This window comes from Xiphias gladius, chromosome 10, assembly GCF_016859285.1.
Source record: "Xiphias gladius isolate SHS-SW01 ecotype Sanya breed wild chromosome 10, ASM1685928v1, whole genome shotgun sequence".
NCBI classification, from domain to species: domain Eukaryota; kingdom Metazoa; phylum Chordata; class Actinopteri; order Istiophoriformes; family Xiphiidae; genus Xiphias; species Xiphias gladius.
The window spans coordinates 9,266,218-9,290,888 of record NC_053409.1 but is presented as its reverse complement, the minus strand read 5'-3'; the positions used below and the strand labels follow the sequence as shown (position 1 = coordinate 9,290,888).

The window sequence follows — 24,671 nt, the reverse complement described above, 5'->3', positions numbered from 1 at the left end:
TTCATTATCCAGTCCGGACCTAAGTATGGCAAATGATAGGGGTTGATTACATGAATTTGTGATTTTGTCAGTGCCAGCTTGTTGTGACTGTATGCATGTACCACCTATTTCCCTCATTAACTAGTGCTGGTGTGACCATCGATGTATCTCAGCTTGGCCTTGAACCAGACCACCCCTCTTCATATCCAATAGACCATGCAAGATAATCCCCAAACTCACCCAAGCTTAGACAAGAAACTAACATCCTAAATGGTGACTAAAAACCTTTTGAGGAAAATGTGAATTGTCCTGCAGTCTGGAACACCAACATATGCATACTGAGTGCACTTTCAGTCATGATTTGTCTTTTGCTAAAAGTGCAGAAAACCCTGGGAATGAAACACACTCCTCTAGTCAACAGTATTCAAAATATTGTGGAGCAGTGTATAGGTCGGCAGCAGAGTGAGGAATACCCTCAATACAAGAGTTGAACATAAGGTCAGGGGGACATTGATGTGAGTTTGTGTCCAAAGGTATGTGTCTTTGTTTATTAAGTCTTAAATTATGCTTCTCTTTCCACCTCATATCAAATCATTTATAATTTATTGCATCATCAGCAGAAGAGGGATGTTTTAAAAATCTCTGCACTTCCACAAGGACTGTAAAATGATCAGATAAGGTGGCAAAGTTGTTTTCAACACCGCCGTAAAGCCTGTCATCATTCTGCTAGTGATTACAGGTGGGTGAAGTTACGCAGTGCAAGGAAGTGAGGCAATTTGCCTTGATGTAAAACAGATGTGCTTAGCAAAATGGGGAACAAGTAGAAAGTTATTTGTGCAACAGTGATTTTAACATTCTTACTTTTGAATTAAAGAGACAGCAAATAGTAGGGGCAGCAGCTTTAAATTAAAGAAGACACAAGATACTCAGAAGACGTCAGGTATCTCAAAATAGGTTGATAAAAGATATGTAGTGGCAATTTTGTTCAATTATCTGTACACTGACAAGCCTTGACACATGAACATAGAAAATTAACATCATAGATCCTAGTACAGCTGAGCAATAGAGACAAAATCAAATATTAGTCTATATCAATTTAATGCAACAGTAATTTTTCTATGGCTGTTGTTGACAGCAAATTGTTGAAAAGATACTCAGAAATTCTGAGGAAGAAAATCATCAGAAAAATGAAATTATGACCTAGCCAGTAGGATCATTCATTGTTTCTTTAAATGAGTTTGGATAATTGTATTGTATCATTAGCTGTAGTGCAGCCTTTATGACCAGGAAAACACAAATGCAAGCTATACCACAATATTATGATTACCAGAATTCCAAACAAAATCTGTTTTCATTTCACAATAAGTTATTGCCCATTATCCAGTTATACAGTGCATCTTAACAACAAGATATAATGTGCTTTTTTCATGTAGGCAAAATTTTTCATTCAAGTTGTCATTGACAGTGTTTCCCTTTTTTTCCACAGATATCATTGACAAGAGTGAACTGAAGGCATTCTTCGAGAGCAACTGTTCTCAGATTTATTTTATCTTCTATGAAAATTTCATTACACTGGAAAGCAACTTAAAACAAAAAGGTGAGCACAAACCTTTTTTTAACTGCACACTGACTAGTTGACCACCACCCTCAGCAGCGGTTGAATAATTAACCTTCTCCCTGCTCTCTGTGATGTGTGTTATGGCAGGGGTTTATTTCCCTCTGCCCCACGTTTACAGAGCAGTGAGCATAAGCCCATAGAGAAGCAATTTCTGGTTATGTCAAGTCAAACCCGTATAACACTATCATGGGTAGGGGATTCATTCCCACTGGGAGTATTGTAACACAAGTTCATTTGAATGGTTTTTCACAAAGTGGCCCATATAATAGTTACATTATTGATGAAGCTAATGTAATGTAGCTCAGGGTTATGCGTTTAAAAATCTAAGTACTTTCCTTGTGTTTCAGGGAACAAATCTCAAAGGGAGGAGCTGGACTCCATCCTCTTTATTTTTGAAGTAAGTCATTTGTCTTTTTCTTCGATGATGTCTCCATCTCTGATATCTGCTGAAAGCTGCTACAGCCTCAGCCTGTTTACTGCTGAACTCTGGGGTGGGACCACAGTTTCTATGGTGCCATACTGCATACCCTAGTTACTTCCTGAATTTGCCTCAACTAGCCTGGAAATCAATTGGAGATTGCGCAGATGAAAAGAGCTGATTTTCCAACCTTTGATGGGTTGTGGGAGAGATTGCAGCTCATTTCTTGTTTTGAAAGCCTAAGTGTGTATGCAAATCAGAGGAGGATATTGCTTGTGTGTGCGAGTGTAGTGCATTGTTGGTTCTATAGCCCCTCCCTCTGTTTTTTCTGAACACTCTTGCGTTGCACATGCAGGTTAAAGTCCCCTACTTTGTTTTCCCACCTGACTGCAAAGGCAGCTTCAGTTTCCAATACAAACAGTCAGTTCTCCAGTTACATTTGCACAGGGCAGGGCTGTAAGGATGGCAGTAAATTTTAAAAAAAAATAAATAAATAAAAAAATTGTCCCTTGTCTATTTGTCCCTCTCTGTACATTATGTCTTGTCTTAGTTTTTCTGATTACCTGGGAGCCGTGTGTAATAGTGTTCCTTGCATTATATCCAAAATAAGTCAGTCAAACAGCAAAGAAGAGGATTCTTAACTGTGGATCCAGTCCCATTGACCAATTCACGAGTTTTTCCTAGTAGCATCAGGCCAGACACATCTGTCTTTCCATAGTAGCAAAAGACAGTAGTCTTTCGCTATGGATTCCTAATTTGCTAGTCAGGAAAATCTAATGCAACTTGGGCTCTATTTTGATATTATCAACTTCCATTTTTTTATTCTATCTGGTTGATGCATTATTTACATAATAGTACATTTTAGAGCTTGCATTATGGCAATCTTTTTTCAGAATTTAGACTTTATTATCAAGGCTTGTTTCTGTGGCCATCTTAGCCTGCTGTTTGGAAGCTACATTAGTCTCTAATCAAGATAAAAAAAATTCATCAAGATTGGTGCTCCTCATCTGTTAAAAAGATGTGGGATAAATGAGTTAGTTAGAAAACTAACTCACTAGATTTTGCTCCAGTTTTAACCACTTCTCACAAAGATAGCCTCCCTGCCTGTCCAACTTCAGTCATCTGACCTGTAAAGAAAGTGCTGATTCATGCCTGCTACATATTTATAGAGTCATCTTTTCAAAAAGAACCAATATTGAAAGCAGCTTAACCCTCATTTGTCCCCTTTTAGCCCCTGCTTGTAATGACGTGTGCTTTTACTCGTGCACTGAGAAGATAAGCTTGCTTTGTGTGGTGTGTACAGGACAGATACAGGGTTTCTTTGATCCTGAGCTCTGCTACACTATGAGGACTTTCTCTTTAATGCCGTATTAGATTAGGCGTGTTGGATCATATGTGGTCAAGAATATGATATCAATGGATTCGTTTGTGCTCAGAAACATGCACTACTAACATGTGTCATGTTATCCCAGTGTTATGTAACACAGGGACATGACAGACGCATAAAAGATGAACTGATATTTTCAGGCAAATGCATTTTGCATTATAATCATTTTCCTTTCTGCAGCAAACACAGTCAATAATATCTTAAACTGAATTGAAATTTGAGGCATTTTATCATAAATCACACTTTTTGCAAGATAATGCTTTTCATAAATGTATATCATTTGTTTTAGTCACAGAAGTCAACCAACCACAACATAAGCCCAAGTAGCCTTTGTCCAACAAGCCTTAGAGCAGTGTGTATAGCAGCTATAAATGAATAGCTGCAGGGACAAAAGCCATTTTGCGGCTCTGTGCTTTGCGACACACTTAAATGATGTATGAAAGGTTAAGAAGAACAATGAAGCTCAACATTGCTGCCCCTCTTTTTCTGTGGAAGAATTTGCCTGGAAAGCCACAGTTCTGTCCTCATCTCTCCAAGCAGATGGAAATATGGTCCCCCACACTCTCCATCATCTGAGTCCCTCTTTGCATTCAAATCTGGCTGACATATACAGTACATGTCTCCTGTGTGTGTGTGTGTGTGTGTGTGTGTGTGTGTGTGTGTGTGTGTGTGTGTGTGTGTTTGCTTTGAGCTGGCTGTGTGGGGATTACCTCACTGCCATGATGAGATATGTGACCCCTTTTCTGTCGGTTGCTGTGCGGGAGTATGATCCCGCACGCTGAGCGTGTTTGAGTAATTGATATCTAGAGGGGGTAATCTTTTGTCCCTCCCCCTAACCTCTGCTGGAACACCCCACCCCCACCGCCACCACCAGCCATCGCCATCCCCTTCCAGGATTTCTTTGTGTCTGCTGCCACAGAGGCATCCACGGTAGTTTGTGATGCTGCACCAGGACTGACAGATGAGAGACCTGATCTGTGTGAGAATGCAACAACATTTCTGAAAATGTTGTTTTGCTACACTTTAGGCCTGTGTGTTATTTTTTAACAGGTAAAACCAGAGCTAAGAAACAAATTTACTCAGTACCTTCATTACTTTAATTAAGTATATACCTATTATTAGAATTTTTTTTTTAAATTAGAAGTTCAGTCACATTGACCCAAATGCAAAAATACGGCATTGCCTAAGGATTCACCCCCTTTACTGTGACACACCTAAATCGTCACTGGTATTGATGATTGGTTTTGGAAGTTGCATAACATGTTCTGTGGAGACCTGTGTGTAATTAAGTTGTGAAAAGTGATTGTAAGTTAAATACACTCGTATATGGAAACTGCGCAATAGTCAATTCCCTTGCAACAACTAACTCATGAAGAGATTCAGCAACAAGGCCTGTGAAAAGATTATGAGAACTTTGCAAAGTGCTGGAAACCCCTCAGACCATAATAAGCTCAGTTTTAGAAAATGAAAAGCTCACTGTACTACTGTAAATCTGAGTGTCAGCTTGAGGCCTATGGTAATGCTCAAGGAGCTACAGGGTTCATGGCTGAGGTAAAAGATTTTGTGCATACAGCAGCTACTGCCTGGGTACTTCACCAGTGGATAAAGGGTGTACATTATGGTCTGATGAGACCTAAATCAAGGCTTTTGAGCCATCTTACTTAATGCTGTGTTTGATGTAAGCCAAACACAACACATAAGCAGAAAGACAACAGCCCCACCCTGAAGTAGCATGGAGGGAAACACTCCATTCCCATTGGCAAGGTGGTGGCAGCATCGTGATGTGGGGATACTTCACTGCAGCAGACCCTTGAATGTTTCTGAAGGTAGAGGGTTTAATTCTGGAGAAAAAACATCTGCTGTGTGCAACATAACTGCAGTTTAAACCTAAAGCCCAAGTTTAAAACAATCTTTATGTCCTAAAGTGGCAAAATCCAATCTAGAACTCAATCTAATCGAGAACTTGGGTCACAGATTGCTGTTTGCTCCAATTTGACAGAGCTTGAGCTCTTTTGCGAAGAGGACTGGTGAAAAAGCGCAGTGTCCAGATTTAAAATGCTGATGCAGACCTATTGATTTTTCATTTAGGTTTATAATGGTTAGTCTTCCTGTGTTTACAAAAAGAGTTTTTAAGCATCAATATTTGGCAGTTGTGTTAGACAACATCCTTATCAGTTGGATAATGTCTGTCTCCCTTTGGCTGCCATTCCTTTATTTTATTGGAGTCTGGATGCTTTCTTTCTAATTGGCTTTACATCACCTCTTGCTGCTGTACACCCGAACCAGGAGTAAATGTAAGCACGTAATGAGAAAGGTACAAAAAAATCTGCTGTAGATGAACACTAATTACACGTGAAGTGTGTGTAGGTGTAATTCTCGGAATGAAAATGGATAAGATTTCTTTCTGTTTTAGGAGAATGTTTTTGCTGTCACAAGACCAGATTGAGCTTCTGGGTAAGGAGACTCAATTCTCAGGTCACAGGGGACTCTAGTTTGTTTATTCCCATGTGACTGTAGATGACCTCTTACTGTCTGAAAGCAGTTCGATCCTGGTGCCACTGAGGTTGTGGGACAGGTTAAGGGACAGCTCTGGGACCAACAAAACTCAGAGGGAAGTCTGTTCATATCTACTTTCACTCCAGGATATGACATCACCATGACCTGTCCTGCCGCCTGTCATCCGGACCTGACTCAGCATTCTGAAATCCCCTTGCCATCCTCTCTCAGACGCCCCCCCCCACACACACACACACACACACACACACACACACACACACATCCAGATATGGGACTTGACTTGCTGAGGCTTGCCTTATATTGGTGAATCTGCCTATTAAATCTAGTTTAATGTTTTTTGGATGGATAACTGTGAATTGAACCCAGCTCATGAAAATTCTATTGTCTTTGAGAAAGCTGCAGAATATCAGAGGCTTTTGAATGATATATGTATACTTACCCAAGACGGTCACTTGAGATCAAGATCTAAGGAGATCTATAGCAGAACCACTACAAACCAAACCTTAACCAACATACAGGGAAAACAGGATGACAAAAAACAAGATATTACTGTTCACGAAAAACTATATGTTCCAAACAATTGCATTTGCTAATTCAAGTTGGAAACTAATCATTTCAAAAGGAAGACCAAAATAAGGAGGAATGAGGCATATTATTGTTCACCAGCCATAGCTCATGGCAAACAGAGAATTAATTGTGGCTGGTGTTCATTTAAATGCCACACACAAATGTACCATTTAAGCAGTGTGTGTGTATTTGTAAATGGTCAGATATTACAAAGTAGGTATTTAATAACACTGTCACTCTATATCATAGACAGCCATCAACAGTCCTGTCTTTTGCTACCTGGCGTAATGGCATCATATTCCTCTTGATGCACATCAGTTGAAACTCTCAGCTCATACATGTTGGCTAACATGTGTCTGAGAAATTAACCCAGGGCCATTTAGCTAAGTGATATCCTTTTCTCCCTCTTTCCTTTTTAGTCCTAGTTATGACTGACAGTTCACCACCAGGGGATTATTGGTAAATGCATAAATGCATATTTACTAAGTGTAGCTTGGGTTTATACATGGAACAGGTTGAGTAAATGAATGTGGGTGTCTCAAGCTATGTTTTAACCTGTTCCTTAAACCTGAAACTGCTGGAGTTTTGCAGTACATTATACAGATAACTATTTTTGTCACATGCAACAACACTGATATATGAACATTTTACAGATACATATATTTTTTTAAATAAATGTATGGCTTTGTTGACATGTCATTTAGCATGATTCAATTGCCAGTAATTATTCATGCCTAATCATGAAAAATAATGCCAAGGTGGTCCTAGAGGAAGCCTGCTGCTGCTTCGCTTTCACACAGGGGAAATGGGAACCTGAGCCTGATGGTGAGCTAACTGGCATTCAATAGCCTGGGAAGGAGTTTGACTGCACTCTGCTGCTGCCACCCACTGGCTGCAGATGAGAATGAGAATGAAACCATCTCTTACCAATTGTGTTGATAGTTGAGGGTATTTTTGTAAATAATTCTAAAATAAAACTAAAAGTTTATTATATATTTGGGGTTACTGTATATGACATATGCTTAATTAGCCTGCACTTACCAAGGCCTTAAGGCAAGCTAAGCAATTTGGTTAGCATGTAAATAACTAGTCTGGTTTAGTCTACACTGTATGGACTTACCTTACAAAGCATTTTAAACAAAGCAGGTGACTGTAGCTTCAGGGATTCATTTTCTTTGTAGGTTGAAATATGCTTTGCTGTAAGGGAAAAAATACTTGTTAACGGGGTTTTACTTTGCTTTCTGCACTATTCTATTTACTGTGTTATACAATCTACGTTTTGCCTACATTATGTTATGCGATTGACACACTGGTTGTTTTCTGATTATTGCATGTACATTACATTAGTAGGTTAGTGCTTTGTGTGTCCATTGTCTTTGTCTCTCAGGAGTTTTCATTGTTCTTAGATGGTATAATCATCTCATCAAAAACCTAAACAATACGTAAATGACTACATTTCTTCTGAGAGTGCTGAATGTCTGTTGCTGCCACCTAAAAGCCCTTGTAGACCACCTCAGGGAAAAGTGTATTCTGTGTCATGCTCAGGCCCTGCGGCTGGAAACCTAAGTGCGGATCATGTAAATGTGTTAAGGCTGTTGTTGTACCACAGTAATGCCCCTATCTTTATGCTGGAGTATGGTTGCAGATTAGAGTAACTCCACCAACCTCTAGTCCAGCAGACTCTGCATCCGCCTCATATCAGCCAGTAAATTCCTCATTGTTGCGGCCGCCATTCCAGCTCCACAGGGAGTCTTTCTGAGCTAGCTTCTCCATCTCATTCCCACTCTCCCTTCCTGGTGCTCTGTAAGGAGAAAGAAAGATGGTATTATTGTGTCTGCGCACACACAGAGGGAAAGGCTTAAGCAGGCTACCCTGCTGTGTTACTGCCTAGCATAATGTGTCTGCTGTGCCAAGGAGACAGAGTGGAGGAGGCCAGTTCAGAGTCTGTACGGAGATATAATAATCCCATGTGGGATCAAAAGCAAGGTGCAGCTGCACGCCTGTACATGCATATCATCACATCTGTGGATCAGAGAGAAGTTGAGCAGCACAGATAGTCATCCAGCGCCCCCTTAAAGTGATGTATGTCTTTCAGTATCTCCAGTGTCACTGATAATGACAGGGATTTAGTCTCAGAGGACAAGAAGGGGAAGTTAAAGATGGAGGATGACAGGGAAGAGGGAAGAAGGCAGTTGCTGACAAACTGAGACACTCAAAACATGAGATGACTTCTGGACCACCACAACTCTCAGCATAGTGTGGCATAGCAATGGACAACAAAACGTCATCTTTTTCCATCTTTCTTAGCGATTTGTATTGTAGTAATATGAAGATTTTACAACAGAAAAAATGATCAGTTGGTGGTCTAAAACAATAGAAACAATCAAACCTATACGTATACATTATCATGTAAAAATGACATGAAATATTGTTATATAATATATCATAAATATCATATCAATATTGGTATATCATTTGAAATTACAAATTTCTTTTTATAACCAATCTAAGGTGTATTCACTCAAAGTTATTCAACTTCAGTTTATTGACACACTTTACTTTTCATTTATTAAGTAATTTTATCTTCATAAGCCTCATTTCAATCAACAAAAGCAAAAAATCCTTGAGATTATAAAGCTGTCACTTGACAGTTTTATTCTCCTCCAATAGCATAAAATGATGCTCTATAGTCTCTGAAGCGTTCTCTCATTTCTCTCATACTCTGTCATCTTTCTTTTTGTGTTTTTTTTTTGTTTTGTTTTTTTCTCACTTAGACGCAGCCATAGCAATTTTGTGGCTGGAGATGACTTAACCTTTGTAGTTCTGTCATGCACATTTTGTGTCATGCTCTATATCATTCTCTTTCCTGTTTTTTTCACTCTCCAGGGCAGATGAACTTTTTATCATGCCGACCAGAGTTGGTTGTCTGGTTGAGTGGGTCGGACCTGCATTAGTAACACAGTAAAAGACAGACTTGACCTCTACATTGAATTCATGAAGTCTTATTGGGTCAGCGATTTGGATTTGATGAGAAGTGAGCCGTTGGGGCATCAACTGCTTACAGCGCACGACTGTTAACTAGCCATGCATGCACGCGCGCACACATCTGCTGTCCCCCAGCCTTTTTTCATCTCTCCAGAGGGACCCAGTTAACCTGTCGCTGCATTCAAGAATAATGATAGGCTGCTGAAAGGTTAGGGTGCTCTAATTGAGTTGTAAAATGGTTGTTGGCAAGGTGATGAAATTTCTCATTGCTTTCCTGTGTCACAGGGATCTGCAGACATGTGAGGCGAAGGATGGCAAGGATGCTGCATTCTTTAGGTGTATACTGCTTTGGTCAAACTGCCACTTACCAAAGCAAAGTCAGTTGTTGTTTCCTCCCTCTTCTTTTAATTTGGTGTAAAATAAAGAAAACAGGGCTCCAACTACCAATAACTGTATTTCCATTATTTCTTGATCTAAAGATTATTTTCTTGATTAATTGATTAATATTTTGATCTATAAAATGTCAAAAAACTGTTTAAAAAAAAAAATGCCACCAAGGCCAGTTCTCAGAGCCAAGGTGACGACCTTGGGCATGTTTCATGTTTTGTCTGCCCAATGGTCCAAAACCAAAAGATATTCAGTTTAAAATCACAGAAGACTAAGAAAACCGGGAATTATTCATATTTTACAAGCTAGAACCATGGAATTTTGCCATTTTGTTTTAAAAATTAATTAATAATCAATCATCAAAATTGATGTGAATTTAATTTTTATCGATCAACTAGTCAAATAATTGAGTAATAGTTTCATCTCTAAAGCCTTGAGCTGGTCAGTGCTTAGGTTCTCGCTTAAATCGTGCTTCAGCAAAGTAAATGGTGAAAAGGAAAAAGGCTCTACTATGTAACCCTTTGCAACCCTCATGATATTGTAATTACTGAAATTTACCAAACTCTAATAACCAATAACTAATCGCTTACTACACCTAACCATTCATTTTTCTGTTTTTCATCAGAAAATTCTACAACTTCTGCCTGAGAAAATTTACAACCGATGGCAGTTTCACAGTATAGGTATGTATTGCTAATTTTTCTACCAATATTAAATACTTGGCACTACCCTGAATTCCAGCCACTGTCTGCTTGTCATACCTGACAGGTAGTTATGTATTGTGTATTCTTTTTCCTTCTTTTGTTTCTGTAACCTCTAAGATACACATGGTGGTGGTGAAATTTTTTTTGTCACCACCACCATGCCTCTGCATTCCATTTTGAAGAGAAAATAATTAGTCTTAGAAGGGAATGTAAACGGGACATGCAAATGAGTACTTCATTTGAAATGCAAATAAGTAATTGAATTATGCTGGCATGATTTCAGTCCCACACAAAAAAAGGGAAAACCCTTGCAAGAAGCGATAACATCAATTATAACTGTTATTTGTCAGCCCCTAGCAGCTAAACAGTCTAGGTCTATATCAGTTGTAGATTGGTCTTTTCCTCAGGCTTATAATTCCAAATATCAAGACTCATCTTGGGGTGGATGCCCCATACAATTTCACTTTTTTGTTAGTCACTGGTCAACAAATCATCACAGGTTTAAAGCTGCCTCTTGGCCTTTTCCTGAACTCACAGAATTTTCTTTGCCGCTCATCAGTTCATGTGTCACTGGTCAAGATGCTGTTCTGTCACTATGTACTTCTGCTCAGAAGAATGTGTGGTGGTGGCTGGGTAGCTTCTAGCAATACCTGAGTTTTTAATTGAATTCCTAAGATAACTTTTTCTTTCACATATTTTTTCATCACATTCTACTGTAGCACTGCTGAAAGCATTTTAGTTCCCTGTGATAAATTCTTTGTGGTGTTTAGGCACATGACATTTAGTCTTGTTCTCCTTTTAGCTGAGGATTGCAAGGTCACAGACATTTGACACAGACTGTTAAAAGCTGAAGAAAATCCTCACATCTTTCATCATCCTCGATCTGCTTACTTATAATTCCTTCTGTCCTGATCCCAAGTACTACGGAATCCTTTACACCTTTATGTGACGAACACCGAAATGTTGTGGATTTAACCCATTGACAGGTGAAAAATAAAAGGACCAGACAAACTCGCATATAAATTAACATGAAAACACGTGAGCTTTCTTATATTTTTAGAAGAACTCACGTCTTCATGGCTATCACTATTAGGACCAGCCAAAATTTCTTCAAGCCCACAATGTCCTCATAAGATCAGTGTTGTCTGCAGGCTGTCAAGTGTATGTCCTAACTCACACACAAGGACCTTTTCTGCCCAAGGTATTTAGCAATATGAACAATGTCAAATTTGATTACAGCGGAACCAAATTGCCTCCACAAATGCATGTCGCTGCCAACTGATGTTAATTTTCATCAGGAAAATGTGAAGCCTTGCAACTCTTCCCATTAGTTTGTCAGGACCACCCATCAAGGTCAATTTGCATCAGTGGAGATGACAAGCAGGTCCCTCCTTTCAGTTAGGGGCTGTTTGTTTTGGCTCTGCTTGTTTTGTGGGGGACTTCTGTTGAATATTTGGATTGCAGGAGTCTTTTTCTATTTTTTTTTTATTTGTTTGTTTGTTTGTTTGTTTTTTCTTCCAGGTTCTATTCTGAAAAAGCTTCTACACACTGGAAATTCATTCAAGGTACTGTTGTCATTGTCACAAGATATGAAGAATTATCATTTTCCAGCCAAATGATGCACTATAACACTAATGTGGATGTTAACTTAAAAAATCTGGCTACGCAGTAGGTCACATTTAGTTTTAAAGAAGATTTCTACACATATAGATTGTCAAAATTAGCTTTTTTCTTTTGTGTGTATCCATTAATATTTCTCAATGTCTTCCTGTCTAGATCCGCTGTGAGGGGATCCGTCTCTTCCTGCTATGGCTGCAGGCTCTGAGGGACAACTGTGCTGAGGAGCAGTTCCTTATCTTTGCCTGTCTGGTGCCAGGATTCCCTGCTGTGCCTTCCACCAGAGGGCCCTGCACCCTTGACACCATCATTTACAACCCCTTCTCCAACCCCCCTGATGGTGAGGCAGTGATATGCTTGCTTCTACATGTGCACATTTACAGTATAATAACATACACTAATCAGCCACAACATTAAAACCAGTAACTGATTTTAAAATTGTGGTGTAGTTTCCGTAACATTTGTGCAGCCTTATGTGATGAAGGTGATCATTGAGGTCATCTAAAAAACATATCAGATATCAAATTGTGTATGTTCTTTTTAGTCAAAACGCTTGTTTTCTTACAGTTAATCCAGGTCTTTGTATCTGTCAATCTGAGCAGCAAAAGTGGTGCCTGAGGAGATTACCCCGCTTGTTCCGGCTGTGATGGGAGAAAAAGTTGCAGATGACCAGACCTGTTACATCCTTGAAACCCTACTCAAGTACATGGTCATTCAGGTAATAACTATCTGTAATAACTATATGTGAAAAGATCACACAACTACAGAAAAAGAAAAAAAATCTGAACAAACACTGGTAATCATGGCAAAAATACATCACCTGTAAATGGAAAATGTTCCACTTTAATGTATATTTTGATTGCATTATGTATTGTCATGTCCTGGATGTGTGTGCTCAGGCACTTTGTAATCCCTGTTCTGTACAACAGTAAGATAAAACACTAAATACAATATCATTTGTTAACCGTGCAAAGTTGGAGTCTGTTAATCTTATGTGTACCTAACCCAAACCATTTTCCCTCTGTATACTGTTTCTTAGAGGAACTTTCAAACTGTTGTATTGGAACCAATATACTGTCACTGTCTGAGGGGGTTGGAACCATCTCCTCTCCCTATAGTCTAACCTCACCTGCCTTTGTGCTGTCTGTCTGCCAGGCATCCAGTTTAGAATGGAAGAACAAAGAAAACCAGAACACAGGCTTCAGGTTTCTCTTCAGCTTGTTCAAGAAGTACTACCTTCCACATTTATTTCCCTCCTTCACCAAGCTCACAAACCTCTACAAGCCTTTATTAGGTAAGACATATATATATATATTTGCCTTTGTGGAGAAGCCTTTTCAAAGTGAGTGTATTACTGCTAAGGTACACACACTGTACTTGCACACTGCTGTCTGGGTTGTAAAATCTCAGTTTGACATTTTGTAATGTCTGTTTATGTGACATTCTTGTAGGGGTAAAGCTTCTGTTCTGGTATACTTTTATTCTTTATATGTGAAACAGTTAATTCTGGAGTCTCTTACTCTGGACGTCTTCAAATCCAGTAAAAATAGGTCACACAGAAACACATAAAGAGCATAAAGAGCAAGTTCATTTAAAATTAGATGAGCAGGTAATAAGTAAAAGGACTAAAAGAACTGTAGCACATGGAAACAGTAGGCTATAAAGCTAAGTTTTACAACAATCAGCCAGTTACCAGTTACCATTTGAATGTTGTGGCTGAATGGTGTATATGAAGTGTGTGTGTGTGTGTGTGTGTGTGTGTGTGTGTGTGTGTGTGTGTGTGTGTGTGTGTGTGTGTGTGTGTGTGTGTACGTGTGTGTATCTCATTCAGTTGACCACATGGCAGCTGACATAGACGTGAATGAGCTTCTAACATTCTCTCTGAGTGATCATTTACAAGTAATTACAGCCGACATCGCAGCACAGGCGCTGTCTTAACATCAGGGTTTTAGCAGTGCAGAGCAGCAGGGCTGTCTTGGAAGTGACTGCTGGTTAACATGTAGTCTCAATAGGTCGCTTTTCAGTCACTTTTTCATACTTTTTTTACTGTCTCACAACAGAAACAGAAAATCCTGTAAATAATAGCAGCTGTATTGGGAATTTAGCTGTTTTAAATTACTGTATTTGTGAGCACAAAGAGTGGAGAGAAGCAAACAGATTAGGGGCGGTCCAGCCACATACTAGGTTTTGACCTAGTCTTGTTTTTAACCCTCCCTTTTTTTTACCATCCTCTATTCTTCATTCATTTTTCCACTCTTCCTCAATCAGACCTCCCCCACCACAGACCAAAACCCTTATATGTGCCAGTGACACGAAACAATGAGAGCACCTTTTGCACCAGGGACCAATACCTGGCACCCCGTGTGGCCTTCATCACCTGGCTGGTCACCTTCTTCCTGGAGAAGAAGTATGTCAGCAGTGTTACTGTGGCACAGAACACCAAGAACGGCACAGAGGTTCTTCCAAAACTCATCCAGGTGGGCTTGACATTACCCTTCTGTTGATTTCTTATACTGTCAATCAGGGGGGAGGATGTAGATCTGTAATGAGTGTATTGTTGACACAAACCCCTGAGCACTTTTATCTTTATAAAGACATCTGGGTACAAACGAATCACAGGTTCCTTAGATTGAGACAATAGATTTAGAAAATTTTCACACACATGTATCCATACACCATGTATGTTATTTTGTCCACCGCAATTATATCAATGAGGCTAGGCTGAATAACAGAAACACCTCTCTGCATAATGCAGTATAGTTGAACGGTCGCACAGACTACATCCTCCAAAATGATAATACAGCTGAATCAACACCTCTCTAAAATGGTTTCAACAAAAAACAAATATTATAACCTTAATGAAGGCAGAACTTAATGCAAGACTGTTGTATTAGTCTGCATTAGTGTTAGCTAGTTGTACCTAGTGTGTATACTGTATACAGTACTGTAGTTTTCTTGTTTTGGGGCATTTTGCCTATATGTAACAGTAAATTGAGTGACAGGAGTCATGAGAAGAGACAGAAGGGAATCAAATGCAAAACAAATATTTTTATAATTACATTATGATTAATACAAATTACCATGAAATAAAACTAATCAACTAACGAGTTTCTAGACAATGACACTCGTGTGACCAATTATTTAACTGTGAGTAGGCAGCCCTGTAACGTACTAAGGGGCTCTCACTTATCACTCTCTCTCTGTGGTGGCCAGACTGTCACTGCAGGCAGTAGCAGCCAGGAGAAGGAGAGGGATAAGACATCAGATGGGGATATGAATGGACCAGCGGGGGAGCCTGAGAAGAGCCACTCAAACAGCAGCACACTTTCAGATCGTCGGCCCAGCGATTCCAGTTTGTGTAGCATTGAGGAGGAGCACCGCTATGTCTATGACATGGTGCATGCCATCCTGTTGTCCACCAGGGACAATGTTAATTTTGTCAACGAGGTCTTCCATCAGGTACTGTGGGGTCACCAAGCCATATGCCTACATCTGGTGTTGTAAAAACTCATTGCACTAGCTACTGTATAGTTTTCATATTGGATCATGATTACAATGCCGAATGGATGGCTACAATGCGATAACATATACTATGTTGCCCTCTGCTGGCCGTTTTGTTAACATAACTCGAATATCCTTCCTACTAACAGGCCACCCTTTAAAACTCTACCATTCAAAACACTGAATTAGTTGAAGGTAAAAGTCCACATTCTCCATCCAAAGGCTTTCCTGCTGCCGTCCTGCGAGGCATCAGCAACCAGGAAGGTGATCAAAGTGTACAGGAAGTGGATTCTACAGGAGAAGCCCAGCTTCATGACAGAACCTGACACGACTACCCAGGAAGCTGAAGTGGATGACAGCTCTGAACAGATACTCAGCACAGAGACAAACAGCATGCATGCACAGGTAAAAAGAGAGCCAATAAAGGTATATTTTCCTATCATATACACCGTTCAGCCAGTTTTAATGTTGTGGCTGAACAACATATATACATATATTGTGTGGACTTCATACTTGAAAACAGCTTTAGTATCTAAGCTTATATCTACTGAACAATTGACTGGTCTGCCTTGCCTTCTACAAGACGGAGAGTCACGGTCACAGACGGTCGTCCAGCTGGGGAAGAACCTACTCGTTCAGTAGTGCCATCAATCGGGGCTTTCTCACTGAGGAGCAGAACAGGGACATCAAGGCTGGCATCCAACCCACACTACAGGTATGTCTCTATGTGAAGAGGTGTGTTTTATACTGAGATCACTGCATGTGGTGATTAGAATTAGCAATTCTTAACTCTATGCACTTTGGCTAATATTACTGCCATATTACTTCTTGTTTGTGTTTTATTGTTTGCTCATCCTTACTCTGTCTTCATGCTCTAATGTATGTAGGTGTTCCTGACCAACTCATCCAATGTATTCCTGTTGGAGCCATGCCAGGATGTAGCTAAACTCCTGGAAAACCAGGTTGAGGTGTGCAAGGGTGTTCTTAGCATCTACCGGCACATGATCATGGAGCACACAATGAATACGCAGACATGGTCAGTGAGATAATCAAATACATATGTAAAGCATTTCTTCTTGACTCTCAAATGTCATTTAATTTAATTTGTATGCCTCCTCCCAGGGGACAGCTGTGGTCGGAGGCATTATTTTTTGGGTTTTATGTCCATCCGTCCGTCTGCCCGTCTGCCCCATTCTTGTGAACGTGATATCTCAGGAACTTGTTGAGGGAATTTCTTCAAATTTGGCACAACTGTTCACTTGGATTCATAAATGGACTCATTAGATTTTGGTGGTCAAAGGACAAGGTCACTGTGACCTCACGTGCGTCCCATTCTTTTGAACGCGATATATCAGGAATGCCTGGACGGAATTTCATTACATCTGGCACAAATGTCGACTTGGATTCAAGGATGAATGATTATTAGAATTTGGTCAGCAAAGGTCACTGTGACCTCACAAAACATGTTTTTGGCCATAACCCAAGAATTCACACTAATTATGACAAAATACCTAATACCTTTTATTAAATTCCCTCAAAGTCTTCATTAAATATATGAGTCGGGACACACATGGATGTAAACTTCAACTTGGCTGGTTGGCGGAGGCACACAACTGTGAGGCAGTAATTGTAGAACTGTCTGTGTATTGCAGGGAGCAGATGCTGCAGGTACTACTGAGGATCACTGAAGCGGTGATGAAGAGGCCACAGGAAAACCAAAGAAAAGACAGCTTTGCTGAAAGTTTAGCATCTATACTCTTTCGGGTATGTCTGCATGTGCTTAGTTTTACATTAACTGATATCCAGGGTATTTTAATCATATCAAAAAAAGAGGGAGTGAGGGTGGATATGTCATCATACCTACTGTTTTACTTATAGTACACTGTAATTACAGAACAATAAATGTACGTAAATCTGTGCATTTTACTTTATGAGCAACCATCAAGGTTTGTTGTTCAGGAACCTCCTGTATATTTACTATATGTGTGTTTGTGTGTGTGCCTCAATGGGTTGTTTGTTAACAAAAAGGCAAGAACACACTACAACAAATTAGATGTAATAGTGTGAGATTTATGTTTTCACATCTTACCAGGGACTGGAATTTCTTGCTGTGACCCTATCTCTCATGCTAATTCATTTGCTGTTGTCAAATCTCGCATTCAGACCATCATTGTGGCGTGGGTGAGAGCCAACCTGTGCGTATATATCTCCCGGGAGCTATGGGATGAGCTGCTGGCAGTGCTGTCCTCTCTTACCTGCTGGGAGGAGCTGGTGACAGAGTGGGCCAGCATCATGGACTCGCTGACGGCTGTGCTGGCACGCTCTGTTTATGGCTTGGACATGGGCAACCTGCCTCTGGACAAACTCAGTGAACAGAAGGAGAAGAAGCAGAGAGGACGTGGTGAGGGGGAGAAATGGGGGGGCTGGAAATTTGGACGGATAGAATTTTTTACATTTGATTTTATAATGGTTGGATGTATTAGTGTCTTTCACTTTAAAAACACATTTCTGTTGATCACTGATTCAATTTTCTAAAACAATAAAACATGAAAAAGGGGTAATTAATACTCTTTAGAGGTGCTATATTTCACATGAGGTTATCAAAATAATATTTCTGAAACTTTTAACTCCAATTTGTAAACATAGATCTACATGTGTGTAATAGATTTTCTGAATTGATCCCTTATTCAAATAGAGATGGCCTATTAAGCACTAAACAACCGTTTAGTGCTGACAATTAGTCAATTTATTTATTAGTCAATCTACAGGAAAAAACAATTTGATTATCGATTAATTGATTCATTCGATCATTTTTCATTAAAAAAAAGCTGATCATTGTTTTTCCAGCAGTTCATATGTTAACGTGGATTTTTCTCTGACCGTACGGCACTGTAAACTGAATCCCTTTCGGTTTTGACTATTGGTTAAACAGAACAGCTATAACATATAAACAGGCCACCTCATATCCATAAGTGTGCCCTGCTGTGTGCCCTGCTGTTTTTTTTTTTTTGTGTTTTTTTTTAAATACGTCGACTGGTGGTAACCAAAAAAGAAATTTTAGAATTCTACACATTCATGCTTTAAGTGTGTACACGACAGTGAACTCATGCTAATTCAGATAATACCCACACAACATGCTAGTTGATGTTGACAGCCACTACAGCAGTGTGATATTCAAAGAATGTGTTTTTTTTAAGGTCTAAAATATCATTATACCATATAATCTCTGTATTACTTAACCACAGAAAACTGTCTTGCATTGCAGTACGGTTTTGCAGTGTAAAATCCAAATATAAATCTGATTATTAAAATATGTACACTGACACCTCAGTACTCAGCAGGGGTTGTTCTCTGCATGTCAGGAGTGATCCAGGACTCCCAGAAGGCTGCAGCAGTGGCACGCTCCTTCTCACTGAGTTGGAGGAACCAGGGAGACCAGGGAGGGCCAGGGGTTCAAGAGCCCATGAGGATTCGCTCTGCCACTACGTCAGGAGCTCCAGGTGTAGAGAAGGCACGAAACAACGTCCGACAGAAGGCCTCTGGTAAGTACTTGTAATACAAGTGATGATAGTATTGTTGTGTTAGCTGTATATTTCTAATCCCTGAAAGCAGGCAAAAATAAAATACAAAGGGGTTGCTTTTACAATACCCTCCAGATGCATATACTATTCTATATCCATGCTGTATTAATACTCTGGCTTTGCATGGGCCAACAACACAATACTGATAACCCTCTGGAGCAAAACATCAGACCACAGGTTTTATCAATCGTATTTACTGTGAGTGAAAGCCTTCAGACAGGTCCATGTGTACACAAGCCCAGGTGTCGTTGAAAGGCCCAACACCAAAGACAAAGAGACCAGCAGATGGCCCCCATTGTTTCCTTCATATGTCACTGGCCTATGTCAACATCTTTCCATGTCAGCTCAATTGCAGGCATACAGCACAATCCCTTGACGGCATGTCAGAGGCCAGCTTTGGGCACAATTGTCATTAGCTCAGTTCAGACACTGCAAACACCCCGTATCTGATGGGAATGTGGCAGGCTAATTATAAGTTGAGCTGGAAGGCAGTAGTGTATAAACTAGCTGCAGTGCCTGTCTTGCTTGTCTTAATTTTGTCTAGACAGAATCTTAATGTGGAGGATAAAAGACAGAGACGATCCCTTTTCTTTTCCTTGCCTTACGTCTCTCCAATTACCACCAATGTACTGAACTGACAAGCTTGTTGAGCTAGGAGCAGATATATTTGTGCCTGAAGGATGAAGTCTTAGAAGGGGGGTGTGTGTGTGTGTGTGTGTGTGTGTGTGTGTGTGTGTGTGTGTGTGTGTGTGCGTGCGTGCGTGCGTGCGTGCGTGCGTGCGTGCGTGCGTGCGTGCGTGCGTGCGTGTGTGCGCTGACACATCTTTTATGTGTCTCGTGTGCATGTTAACGCACCTATTCCGTTAGTCTGTTTATATGTATGGACATTAAACAGTACGGCTTCAAATTCCCTTCCCTTTCCTTGGCCTAATTGGATTTCTCCCACATTGATCTTCAAAGCCCAGCAGCCCTCCCCCCTACTCCTCAAGTGAAGGCCCACACATCAATTGCATGGCAGTTTTTTGATAGTTTCATTAAGAGTGTAATTAATGCTCATTAATATGCAAAAATGGGAAGCAGTGGCGGGCTGTAGCAGAGACGATGTATCTCTCTCAGTAAAAGGCATAATTAAAGTGTGCTGAAAGCAGGGAATAGAGCTGTCCTCTTTCATTGCTCTCTTTGAGATTAACCCTGAAGTGCTATCCAGACACAATAGCAATGCCTCAGCGCTGACAACTGTCAAAACTTGGCTGCTGCTGAAGCATGCAAATACAAACTAATATTGTTCTGAGATCTTGTCTTGATAATGGAGGAAAAGGGTTGGATATTTCATTATGGTACTCATTAACATTCTACAAGTACGGAGATCCATTTGAACCATCTCTCACTCTGTACTTTAGCATGCAAACCATTGCTGGGATGGTTTTTAGGTGTACCTTTAACAATATATGTCTAAATTGTAATATCAGAAGATAATATATTATGACTGGGAAAAGAAAGATAAAATGCAGTAGTTACAGTCTGTCCATTGTTAATTTGGTCTCCTAAACACACAAGAACTAGTACACTAGTCCAAGAAAGCAGGACCAAGCATATTTTTCTTAACACAGGGCTGCTGATTTGAATAATAAAGAGGAAGTGATAATTTAAGCTACACCAAAGTTGCCAGAGCAGTATTGTTACATGTCAGGTGACAAAATAGGGGCTCTTAGGGCCATAGGGGGTACATTTTCCTTGATTTTTAATTTGATTAATTGAAGTGTTTTGTGTGATATGACACCACTATAGCCCTATTAATACTGGATTTTTAAGGTTGATACTGATATCGATATTTGTGAGTTTGAAAAATCTGTTAACAATATATAGGCTGAAAGTAAATTTTTAACATAAATATAAAATAAACAAGCAAACTTGTTATGGATCCCTTGGATGAATTGTGACTAAAATACACAAAGAACGAGACATTGATTTGAAAAATCAATTTATCAGTGTTTTGTGGTGATCAGACTGTGTAATGATGAGGTGATTCTGTTTCTATGTGACATCAAACACAGTTTGGCGTTTCTATACTGCAATTGGGCGACTTATATAACACCTTTTAATTAAATTCCTTCATAGTTTTCACTACATCTATTGTATGAGTCTGGACAGGATGTAAACTGCAGCTTGACTGCTTGGCAGAGGCACACAACCGTTAAGCGGTATTTCTACATTTACAATCTCTGTGACTTCAAACTGAGTTTTGTTTGATCTTTTTTCTCCCCATGTAGATCTTTTCTAGGAATTGTTCGTTACGCTACAATTGCAATTTTTTGTGAAATTTCTCTCATGTTCAGATTTCAACAAACACTGATGTAGACCATATTGAGGTCAATCTCTGGCATGTCAGTGCTTTATTTACTCTGTGCTCCTGATCAAGAATGTATTTATCAATGGAAGCACCTATGTAAGATTTCTGTTCTTCGCTCTCATTGAATACTGTCTTCTTTCCTTTACCTCTTTTCTGTTTCCACTGTCTCTTTCTTTTTCCTCTTCTTTCTCCTCTTCTTTCTCTTCCCCTGATGGAAGCTAAGCGAAGCCAGTCCATCAGCAACTGTGTTCATCTATACGAGGCTTTGCCCACTACTAAAAGTGTTCCTATGCTGCTCCACACTGTGAGCTCTTTCTTGCCTGGTATCTCTTCTGGTAACTCTGCTTGCTCTCACAGACTCTCAGGTAAAGTGTATTCTGAGAGCTGCATGTGTTTGTGTATTTGTGACCTCCACCCCACCTTTCCATCCAACTTTTACTATCTGTCATATTCTCCCAGATTCTATGTCTGTTGTGACTGTATTTTGAGCGGAGTTTTATGTTTTAACAGGGAGTTAAGACTGTCTTGTGAGTTGAACATACTGAAATATGTAAAACTCTCTAGGGCAGTCCTGCATTGTGTAGGAATATAGTCTATAGCAATAGTGTGTCTGCATCACCACTGCATGTGTGCATGCCCCAATTCCTCCCTAATGTACTCATGAATGTATCAAATCTACACTTACACTGTGCCTACAAATCCCTTAAAGATAACAAAGATATACAGTATCCTGGTTTGTTTCCGTTTTAAGATTTCTGCCATTGTAGTCGTAGTTTTTTGCTACTGGCTTAACGATGTGCCCTCTTTTATCCTGTCAGATGTGGAGGAGTGTCAGCTCTCAGAATGTGGGGGAGAGGAGGAGCTGGGAGGCGGGGATAGCCCTCTGCCACGTAGCAGTAGCACCTCCGACATCACCCAACAACTGTCTGATACTTTACCAGGTATAAAAAAACAAAAATGAATTCTAATTCCCAACATTTGTCACCTCTGATCTTTAATGAATTGACATACTTTGCCTTACGTCAGGATTGTATTTAGCTGAGTTACATGTAAACTATCGGGTAACTCAATGAAAATGGAAAAAGTCGTTTGCCAGTTGAGTTGCCAGTTTATTAATTACACCCTTTACAATTTAATGCAATCCAATAAAATAGCCCAGCAATAAATCAGTCTTTGTTATGCCTATTATGGTCAGTTTTTGTTGACATCGGGTCAAATATTATATGTTGAGATGTGACATCTGCTGAAGACTCAGATTTACGCATGGAATTAAACATTCAATAAGAATCTCTGCATCTCTTTTATTGGGGTGACTGGAGACGGTTTTTATTAATGTTTACGACCCACAGAGAAGATATGGAAAAACCAGGCATTTTGGGTGTAATGGCATATGGATTTTGATGATTTTTTTTTATCTGGTACATTATTTTATTGGAAAGGAACAGTGCTCATTGTTCAACAGAAAAAAATATGAAAAATAGTTGTAATTGAGCTCGAGTTAGCCTTTTAGACTAATTCTCATCAATTGTCCTTGGCCAGATTATAAAAAGGAACCCTAAAAATTCCCACCTATCCAATTACACTCAAGGGCAAAAAGGGTAGTAGTTAAGGGATTTAAGCTTTTTACGATAATTTGGATCTCTCTGCCTATTGATAACATACCCTGTCACATTTTAGCCCAGAAGAGAGAGTACTCCCCTACTTCCTGTGGCTCTGATAGCAGGACGTCTGAAGGCAGGAGAGAAAGCAATGAGCCACCAGTGGTGAGAAGAATCATCTTGTACAATAGTTTTGTGTAAAATTAATGAAATAGGTTTTTCCCATACAAGTATATCTTCTTTAATGTATACTTCTGTGTTCCTAGATCCTCATCCGGCGGAGCAGCAGTTCAGCTGAGACAGAGTGCAATGCTGAGGGACACACAAACTACACAAGGCCCAAGCTCAGAGAGAAAAGTTAGAGATTACTTCACTAATTGTTTCTTTAAAATGATTCACTGTGTGTCTGTAGCTTTGTTTCAACATATATGTTCCACATAAAGAATTGCTGTTTTTAAATTTAAAATTCATCAGTTAAATCAAACATTAAAATAAAGCCCACTCTTTGTATGGATTAATAGTTTTCCTGACACAGCCAGTACCTTCCATCTCATACTCCTCTGTATTAACTTTCTTGTACTTTTTATGTCCTTTATCCACTTCGTTCATCCACCCTACCCAGGTGAGAGTATAAGCAGTGAGACGTCCAACGGCTACCTCAATGAAGCTGAGGTTACCTGGCAGGCCTATGATGAGGAGGCTGACACTCAGTCCACACAGTCAGCCCACATGGATGTGACAACCGACCCCCAGAGCCAGGGGAGTTTGCTGCTCAGCCACAATGAGGCTCTAGCAGGTATTGGAACTGATAAGAACTCACCCTGAGCACCTATAACAGTTTTTTTCCCCCTGTATTTGTTCTAGATGTTAATATATTTTAATGTCTATGTATTACTGTGCTAACTACAATCTGCAGACACCTTTCAGGGTACATAGGGTGACCTTGACTTTATCATTAAATTCATTAAAACAAAATATCCGAGGAAGGTTAATAAGCAGCCTGTCTTTACTTTGCCTTTTTTAGCCTTTTGTTTGGTGTTCAGTGTCAGTTAGATAATTTTATTCATTGAAGACAGATTGTCCTCTTTATAAATGTGCTGAATTGCACAGAGCAATCCTATGTAAACATTCAGCACAGAGGAAAGATGAGTTGAAAGAGTTCAGCAGTTCTGCAGGTTCATCCAAGGTGTGTCCCATCCGGATGGGGTTTTGGTGGCTCCAATAATCTCACACTTGATGGAATAATCATAGCCGGGTAGAGTGACCCGGTAAGGAAACTCGACCTGTCAGTATCTGCTACACTGCTTTTTGGCTAAGCCATTTAATCTTTTAAACCTGCTGACAGCTTGTGTGTGAATTTTGTGAAGGGAAAGTGACCTGTGGTCTACAAATTGATTAATGTTTGTTAGTGGTAGTTATCTATATTCTCATGTGAAAATAATCAAAATATTTCCTCAACTTT

General features: G+C 39.7%; 1 protein-coding gene across 6 annotated transcripts in view; it reads left to right on the top strand.

Moving 5' to 3' along the window:
* ralgapa2 (Ral GTPase activating protein catalytic subunit alpha 2) overlaps positions 1-24,671 on the top strand; it is a 93,944-nt gene that overhangs the window by 14,820 nt on the left and 54,453 nt on the right. For 4 of the 6 annotated variants that reach the window (XM_040136516.1, XM_040136519.1, XM_040136518.1 and 1 more), the window contains exons 2-20: positions 1,466-1,576; positions 1,945-1,994; positions 10,484-10,541; positions 12,084-12,127; positions 12,339-12,519; positions 12,782-12,897; positions 13,335-13,473; positions 14,448-14,656; positions 15,393-15,638; positions 15,903-16,085; positions 16,264-16,395; positions 16,568-16,716; positions 17,333-17,444; positions 17,844-18,081; positions 19,043-19,222; positions 22,430-22,552; positions 23,289-23,374; positions 23,476-23,566; positions 23,832-24,005. In XM_040136516.1, coding sequence (XP_039992450.1) covers positions 1,466-1,576; positions 1,945-1,994; positions 10,484-10,541; positions 12,084-12,127; positions 12,339-12,519; positions 12,782-12,897; positions 13,335-13,473; positions 14,448-14,656; positions 15,393-15,638; positions 15,903-16,085; positions 16,264-16,395; positions 16,568-16,716; positions 17,333-17,444; positions 17,844-18,081; positions 19,043-19,222; positions 22,430-22,552; positions 23,289-23,374; positions 23,476-23,566; positions 23,832-24,005 — 2,622 coding nt within the window. Of the gene's footprint in view, positions 1-1,465; positions 1,577-1,944; positions 1,995-10,483; positions 10,542-12,083; positions 12,128-12,338; positions 12,520-12,781; positions 12,898-13,334; positions 13,474-14,447; positions 14,657-15,392; positions 15,639-15,902; positions 16,086-16,263; positions 16,396-16,567; positions 16,717-17,332; positions 17,445-17,843; positions 18,082-19,042; positions 19,223-21,829; positions 21,977-22,429; positions 22,553-23,288; positions 23,375-23,475; positions 23,567-23,831; positions 24,006-24,671 lie in introns of all 6 variants that reach the window. The other 2 variants (XM_040136521.1, XM_040136517.1) reach the window with 2 other exon arrangements.